This window comes from Nothobranchius furzeri, chromosome 10, assembly GCF_043380555.1.
Source record: "Nothobranchius furzeri strain GRZ-AD chromosome 10, NfurGRZ-RIMD1, whole genome shotgun sequence".
In the NCBI taxonomy this organism is placed as follows: domain Eukaryota; kingdom Metazoa; phylum Chordata; class Actinopteri; order Cyprinodontiformes; family Nothobranchiidae; genus Nothobranchius; species Nothobranchius furzeri.
The window spans coordinates 72,760,999-72,769,761 of NC_091750.1; the positions used below are offsets into that span (position 1 = coordinate 72,760,999).

The 8,763-nt window shown below is 42.0% G+C and overlaps 1 protein-coding gene and 1 long non-coding RNA gene across 2 annotated transcripts in view; both read right to left on the reverse strand.

Annotated features, from left to right (window-relative positions):
• Positions 1-531: 531 nt before the first annotated feature.
• Positions 532-2,743, reverse strand: LOC139072068 (guanine nucleotide exchange factor subunit RIC1-like). Its single transcript, XM_070555257.1, has 2 exons — positions 2,626-2,743; positions 532-2,159 (listed from the first exon to the last, which is right to left on the reverse strand). The coding sequence occupies exons 1-2, from the start codon at positions 2,741-2,743 to the stop codon at positions 1,438-1,440; spliced, it is 840 nt and encodes a 279-aa protein (XP_070411358.1). The 3' UTR covers positions 532-1,437.
• Positions 2,744-5,773: 3,030 nt separating this feature from the next.
• The window catches only part of LOC139072319 (uncharacterized), a 46,036-nt gene continuing 43,046 nt past the window's right edge, over positions 5,774-8,763 (reverse strand). The window contains exon 2 of the long non-coding RNA XR_011521847.1: positions 5,774-7,652. This is a non-coding gene — a long non-coding RNA (uncharacterized lncRNA). The remainder of the gene's footprint in view (positions 7,653-8,763) is intronic.

Here is an 8,763-nt window from a genome sequence, read left to right on the forward strand (position 1 = left end):
TTACAACCTTAAAAGAAATATCTATATACAAAACACAAAGGTGCTTATCTACAAAACGAAGGGAAGAATGGAAAACACCAACACAAAAGGGGATGGGAATAAACAACCGAGACTAAAAAGAGCGAGGGTTATCCAAAGTCAAAATCTAAAGCCGGTCCGAATTCGTTACCAAATAGTCAAATCCTAAATCCAAATCCCAACTTCCAAATTCCAAAAACCGAGGGCACCGAAGACTAACTATTACAAATTTAACCAAGAAAGCAAACAAGGAGAAGAGAATAGCTTAAACTTCAGAAGTCTAAACTATCCTGTACCTTCTCACTTTATGAGGGCAAGAGGGCAGCTTTTAACAGCTGATCCATGATTATGAGTAATCATAAACACCTGTTCACCGGGAGACAGGCGAAGCAGAAGGCCGCTGAGGCCGTCCTGTGGCCAAAAAGGGGCACTGCACGTGACAAATGCTAAAGCCACACAACACATTTCCTTTTGTCTGACCCAATCAGAACCTTTGTTTCTGGTTAGGCGTGGTTTTCTGTGGTGTTTGTATAAACCCTCTTTTGCTTGTCAAATTCTGATTCGCCAGTAAACCAAAATAAGACAATTATAAAAACTATTCCACGCCACCTTTTCTTTAGTTCAAAGCATTTTAGAGAAGTCTCGGACAGGCCATCCGCACTTCTTCTTCAGCCATAAAGAACTTCGACAAGCTGGATAAAATCTGTTGTACATTGCACCTGACCGCAACGGTTCCTTCAGAATAAAAGCTGAACCTCACGACCCCTTCAGGGTCTCGGAGACGCCAGTGATAACCTGTCGTGACCTGGAAGCATTCCAAGACTAGTTTGGTCGGCGCCGCTGCTTTTCTACCGGCTCTCACTGTCTTTTCCGACAGTGCGAGCAATTTCTCTCCAAGAATTATTAACAACATGTTGATCACGGTGATCTCTGAGAGCTGAATCATACAAATGTCTGTATTTACGAACCTCTGCCATACTAGTTCTTGCCGGTCCGCCATGTTTTTTCACGTCAGACCGTCTGCGTGGTTCGAAATTTTCCTAGGTGCGCGTTGCGGAAATTTTGGGCCGTGCGGAGGCGTGGTGGAGGGGCGTGGTTTTTAAAATGACGCAATTTTCCCGTGCGGAGCCGTGCGGACCTCACGGACGCGTCAAGCATAAACCAACCTTTAGTCCATCAGTACACGGAGTGTTTAAGTTAGTCTTGTTTAAATTGTGTAGAAATAAATTTCTTAACTATTTTAAACCTGACTCTCTCTCTCTCTTTCATTGGAGTTAATAAGAAGTGTCACTTAATCCCTGCAATAAAAAGTTCTGATCTTCTGGTTAAAATATTCAAAGATCCATCAGATTGATATTTCATATTTCTATGGAATCTCACATTTTATGGTTAATAAGTTAGATGTAAACAACCCATTATTTACAGATGGATGGATGGATGCACAGATGGATGGATGGATGGATGCATAGATGGATGCATAGATGGATTCATAGATTGATGCACAGATGGATGCAAAGATGGATGCAAAGATGGATCCATAGATGGATGATGGATGATGGATGGATCCATAGATGGATGATGGATGGATGATGGATGGATGCATGGATGGATCCATAGATGGATGATGGATGGATGGATGATGGATGGATGGATGGATAAACAGATGGATGATGGATGCATGCATAGATGGATGCATAGATGGATGGATGGATGGATGGATGCATAGATGGATGGATAAACAGATGGATGATGGATGGATATATAGATGGATGGATAAACAGATGGATGATGGATGGATGGATGGATGGATAAACAGATGGATGATGGATGGATGCATAGATGGATGCATAGATGGATGGATGGATGGATGGATGGATGGATGGATGCATAGATGGATGGATAAACAGATGGATGATGGATGGATGGATGCGTAGATGGATGGATAAACAGATGGATGATGGATGCATAGATGGATGGATAAACAGATGGATGGATGGATGGATGCATAGATGGATGGATGCATAGATGGATGGATGGATGCATAGATGGATGCATAGATGGATGGATGGAGGGATGCATAGATGGATGGATGGATGGATGCATAAATGGATGGATGGATGGATGGATGGATGAGGGTAAAACTCACAAATCAAGTAAATCAAGTTACTGACAGAAGTTTTGTTCCTGGAATCAGATTTTAGAGAATCTGTTTCTGATGGAAAAGCTTTTTCCCATTTTCCCTCCAAAAGGAGTGATTACCTCTCCTCCTCCGTCTTTTAGCCGTAATCACACTGGATATCGAGTTTTTCTCTCTCTATTGAAGCTTTATTCATTTTAACAGCACAGTTGACCAGAAAGAGGCCTGTCATGCTGTGTGGTTGGACCATTCAAGCAGCTGAGACATGTCCTCATGTTCTCTTTTCTCTCTGTGTGGAGCTTCTTTGTTCACTAAGTCCAGAACTCACTTTGATTTATTGTGTTTTATAGCCTGGACCTTTCAGGCCAGAAAAGTAAACGAGTGTTGGGGAAAAAAGATGAAGCGCACATGAAGTTGGTTTTGTGGGAATTTGAATTAAAAAAGGAAACAAAAAAATAGTTCATAAACACCCTGAGAGCCACGTAGCAGCCTAGTATCCATCAGGATGCCCTGATGGAGGAGGCTGGCATGGGGTTGGAACCAACAACCTTCCACTGCAGAGCCCAGGCCAGGATCCAGAATCACCATCAGGAAGTCATGGTTGACCTCTCAGACCTCCAGCAGACCCAGGCTAAAAGAAACAACACAGTGAGTCTGCCAATGGGAAGCGGTGATTAGATGGCCGTTCACCTGTTCAGGTAGCCAATCAAACAGCCGGATCTGAGGTTCAGCGTCTGGCCTCTAGAAGATGGCCTAAATGTTTCCAGACACAAAGACGCCATTTTGTCTGAATGTTGCTTTGAACTGTTTCTGCTTTTTCAAACCAGAAATGTTGTTTCAACTTGTAGCGACGTGAATGACCTCATATTTGTGACCCAAAGGTCACACTTCCCCAGCTAGGTTGAGCTGTAACTTTGTTCCACAGATTATCCATCACAGGAGACGACAGTCTGCCAAACACCATCTTTTATCCGTCTGCTGCCGCTGTTCCGTCCCAAGATGAAGGACACTTCAAGATTTTAAAATAATAATTTTAAATAATAATCTTAATAAACTGTTTTTACTGTTTATTACAATCATAAATAATCATCTTGGTTCACTATAAATGTATTTAATTACTGAAATGAATTATTATTCTTTGGGTTAATAATAATAATTATTTATGATCATCAGTAATGTGTGATCATTAACCAGAAGGTCATTCGCTCGTGTACACCTCATGCAGGACTGGATCCAGGGTAAAGTTAACCACCTCACATGTCTTTACTCCATAACATCAAGCTTTCTGCAACCGAGAGGGCGTGTTCTGAGGTTTTGTTAAAACCAAATCTCCGCGGTTAAGTTCAGTTCTTGAACCAACCCAGAGGATGAGGGTCGGCCGCCTGACTCCTCACTAAGCATTCTGTCGCGCCGATAGAATTGCTCCGAATAAACGCACCTGTAACCAGCTGATGCAAAAACTCCTTCAGAGTAAACTTTGGACCAGAGAGTCGGTTTCACTCGGGTCTTCTCTACCTGACCGAGTACCCTGAGGCTGGCAACATCCTCCTTTGACCTCCGGATCCACACAGAGGGTCATCTAACTGGTTGAAGTAGAACACAGTTGGTGTCCAATGCTGATCTCAATTCAGTTAGCTGCAAACCAACGTTTCCACCCAGAACGTGTTCTCTCTCTGAAAGAAATCTTCTGAGATTCATTCACACATCCAAACCTCGCATTTCATTTTAGCTTTCCATCCAGACACAGGTTTGCTTTTAATAACAAGTTTAATATCACGCCTGACTCTTCTTTGAAATGAAACACAGAATGGTGTATATATATTTGGTTATTGAATAAGCAAAGATTCCTTTAAGCTTCTGATTAAATAAATGAACTTTTGCTAAAATTTAATTATCTCAAATTAAACATTAATCTTTAATTAAAATATAGACCAAGACAGTTGGTGTATGAACTTCTATTGATTGTATTAATATCCTAGATATTTATGCATAATATAAGTTCACATGCTAATGTGTCCGATCTTTTCTCAGGATCTAACCAAACTGAAGCAAACAGTGTTAAATCCTAGTGTGTACGTAGATGTGCCCACGCTACAAACTGGATGAAGAACAAAAAAATGCTGCTTTTGTACATCATCTATATGAAGAGTGGCACGCTGCTAAAAGTGAAGAAATATTAAGTCCCAGTAAACAAAAGCTCAGGGCCTGAAAGCAGCAGGTTTCTGTAGAGAAACCAGATAAATGAATCTTCGTTGTCGTCTTCCTCCGCTTATCCAGGTCCGGGTCGCGGGGGCAGCATCCCGACTAGGGAGCTCCAGTCTATCCTCTCCCCGGCCACCTCCACCAGCTCCTCCGGCAGGACCCCAAGGCGTTCCCAGACCAGAATGGAGATGTAACCTCTCCAACGTGTCCTGGGTGGACCCGGGGGTTTCCTGCCGGCAGGACATGCCCGGAACACCTCCCCAGGGAGGCGTCCAGGAGGCATCCTGACCAGATGCCCAAACCACCTCAACTGACTCCTTTCGACCTGGAGGAGCAGCGGTTCTACTCCGAGTCCCTCCCGGATGTCCGAGCTCTGAATAATTGTTTTCCAAAAGGAATAAAGTCCTCGTACCAGAGCGACGAGCCTCGGCGACGGGAACTAAAGAAAAATAAATATTCACTTTCACGCAGTTTGAAGGACAAAGCTCTTCCAGTCTGGAGCAACAGTCAATATTAAATATTGTTTGTGTGGAAGAATTTTCTATGAAGAAACCTGAGGAGCAAAAGGTTGTTTCACTGTTTGTGCTTTGGATTTAATAGTTAAATAAAATAGTTTTACATTTGAAACCTGAAATGAAATGTTTTGTTTATGTAGAAAGTCTCTATATAATAATAATAATAATAATAATAATGATAATAATAATAATAATAATAGTAGATAAAAATAATAATAATAGATAAAAAAATTATAATATCTAAAAAAATAATTATATTAATAATAATAGTTATTCTATTCTATTCTATTTCATTCAAGTTTATTTGTGAAGCGTCAAATTACGACAAGAGTCGTCTCAAAGACCTTCCCATAATAAACATTCCAATCCAGGTCAGTTCATTAAGCCAATCAGAAAAAACATTCTTATATAAGAAACTCAGCAGGTTGCATCGAGTCACTGACTAGTGAAATTAAGATTAATTAATTAATTAACAATAACAATATTATTATTTTGTACCTATTATATTTATTGTTGTTGTTAATAATAATATTATTATTGTTGTATTTGTAACCAATATTATTATTAATATTATTAATATTATTATTATTGTTGTTGTTATTATGTTTTTAACTATTATTATTATTATTTTTATTATTATTATTATTATTATTATTATTATTATATTTTTACCTATTATTATTACTGTTATAATTATTGCTTCATGTGAAAAAATGTCTCAATAAAGTAAAATAATTGTAAACACTGTGAGGGTGTTTGAATAAAGGGTTTTTTGCTGCTCTAAATGAGTCAAACATCCAAAAAGAAACTTTCTCAAGCTTTCATTTCTTTTAAAAAGCTCATTTGAGCTAACATGTAAACATCATGCTTCCAGAGTTTTATTTTTGTGTGCTTTTCTTAACTCTGATGGCTGAAAAACACCCAGCCTGAAGCCGTGCTGCTGAAAGCTGTTTTTATTGTTGCTCCGTTTCTGACATCCAACCATGGGATCAGAAACTGCCACCGTGGAAAACAAGAAAATGACTGAAAATCAGTTGTGGTGGTTTAGTCGGCATGCATCTGCAGTGGTTTGGTGCTGAAATCACCACAGAAAAACAGGTTTTCCCAGACGCTGGGTGATGTTCCTGAGTGCTTTTATCACCATACGAGCTGCAGCCTGTCATGAGCCGTGAATTCAAAACCCACAAGAGTTTTCAGAGAAGCTTCTGAACTGTTAGAGTCCTGCTGGTGAAACAAACATGGGGGGATGGTGGTATGTTTACTGGAAGAGCAGCAGCTTCAGACGTCAAATCTGCAAAACAAGCTCGCTTTTAAACGCACAACCCTCACCCCTCCCGTCGACTATCATTCCTAGGCCACGCCCACCTGATACCTGAACCCGCATTACAGAGGAAACGAGATGGCGCTAAACACCAGTTGCCTTTTTCTAGGTCCAAACGTCTTTTGTTGTCCATGACGTCAAACAGTTTGTCCTAAAGCTTAAATGGTAGCAGCCGACTGGTTCTCCTTCTCTGGTGTTATTGAGCGGAGAACTTCTCACACCAGTGGTGTTCTGGTGGTAAAGACGTGTGTGTGATGAGTGGAAGACCCAGGGACGTGCAGCGTTTCACTGAGATCCACAGCCGGATGGTCCAGTGGTTGGTTTCGACCGAGCCGTGCTGTCGGTGGACTCTGTTAGACAAGTGCAAGAGAACCAGAGGGAGGGCTGCAGTAGCTCAGGAGGTTGAGCGTGTTGTCCAGCAATTGTTAAGCTGTAGGTACAACGAATGCTGCTGTTGTGTCCTTGGGCAAGACATTTCACCTGCACTACCTGTTGGTGGTGGTTGGAGGGGCCGGCGCCAGTGTTTGCCACATCGCTGCCATCCGTGACGCCCAGGGCAGCTGTGGCTCATCACCACCAGCGTGCCTGAATGAGTTGAGGCTACATTTATAGCTAGATGTGTTAGAATGTTAAGAGTCATGAAAAAGGTTTGAAGCTAGCTTGGCTTACATTGCAGCTTTATAGGCTGTGAGGTAGTCACGGCGCTGTTTGGGATCAGGGCGTAAAAACTGGACGTGGACTACAATGAGCTGAGGACACAGATGTCTCACTAAGTCAGAGAGACCAGTACTGACCAGTATGTTAAAGGGAAAGGCTAGAGGACAAGCTTCATTCGTTTGATTTTAAACTTTTCAGCTGGGACACAACATCTTTTTTATGTTTGCTCATATCTGGGACCATGCCAGCTTTTGTTTCAGAGCGCCAAACAGCAGAATCAATCCAGCGAGGAGACTCAGGCAGCAGAAGAATCAGCACCTATTGTCGCATTGTCATCTCTCTGCTGCAGAGCAGCATCCTGATGTGCACCATTTATTTCATTCAGAACCACTACAGGGAAGATCTCCCAGAGCACCCGGCCTCGGGACCATTGTGTGGCTGGGCTCTGCAGAGCTCGCCGCCGCAGTCAGACCTCGGAGAGGCTCAGATGGGTTAATTGGTTCTTGGCCTCTGAGAGAAGGAAGGAGCCGCAGTAAAAACCCTCACACCGAAACGTGTCTGCTGCAGATGCAGGAGTCAGCTGTGTGCTTCTCCTCATACTGACCGACTCGTCTAGAATAAATAAACACACATTAAAGGTAAATGATAAATAATTAAATCATTCTTTATCCCGTCATGTCCTCAGCAGCAGGAGGTTTACAGACCTTCTTCCTTTGGCACATTCCTTCTTCACGTCCAGCCGGTGAGTCTGATTGAAAGTCTGGACAGACGTTCGGCTGCAGCCTGAAGCTGGAAACACAAACTGGAAACACAAATGTTGGAAGGAAGCTTTAATGATCAGATCAGATCTTGGGTCGCAGTAAAACACGCTGGAATGGTGCAGAATAAAGACTTTGTGTCGGACTCTAACAAAATAAAAGCTCTGTTCCTAGAACAATAATAGGCTAGATAAACTCTCACTCGCAATAAAAATCATCCAACAGATTTCTAGAACCTTCTTGTGGGTTCGTGAACTTAATTCATTAATTAATTTGTTTAAAACTTCCTACAACTTTTTACCAAGAAAAATAAAACAAACTTTATTTGAGCATCAAGTTGAAACCCAGTCTGATGACATCGTTTGGCTTCAGCATCCAGATCCTTTAGATGTTTCCAAACAACCTAAGCTTTATCAGGGGTGGATTTAGGACTGAAGAAGATCCGGGGCTTAAGCACGTGCACGCACACACGTGACACGCACTAGTCAACATCATATATATATGTCTTGTACCACATAATTTTTACTCTGAAGCTACATATTAAGCATTTTCAGGGCAGAGTATTGTTCCTGTTAGTGTTTAGTGTGAGATGATAGTAAATATTCACTTTCTTTCTCCAACAACTTTACCTGATAAGCTAACTTTAGGCAAACCAGCATCACAACAAATATTTTCAAATAAGACTCACAAACCTGAGTCAACACCAGTCTCATCAAAGCTGGGGTTCTGTCGTTGTACTTTTGGTCTAAAAAAACATCCTTATGTCCATCTTCACTCATGCGTTTCAGGCAGAGACTGCAGAAGAAGCTGGCTGCTGAAGGGCTTCTTCTTCAGTGGTGGAGGCTCAGGCAGGCTGTATACAAACTACTGCCAGCTGCTCCCTCTCTGTTGGACTTTGGTACTGCATGTTACTTCCACGATTTAGATCCGGGGCTTTCCATGACACATCCGGGGCTTCAGCCCAAGTAGCCGGGCCTAACGCCGCCCCTGAGCTTTATAATAAGGAACAGAATTCCAGCTTGAGTCTGAAACACGGCCGTTCTGTCGTCCAACCAGATTTCATCTGAACAATAGGTCCATGGTAAAATGGTAAACGGTTGAAATTCGATTCACCCATTCTGAACATCCTCCGTGTGAACCTGAACTGCACCAGCT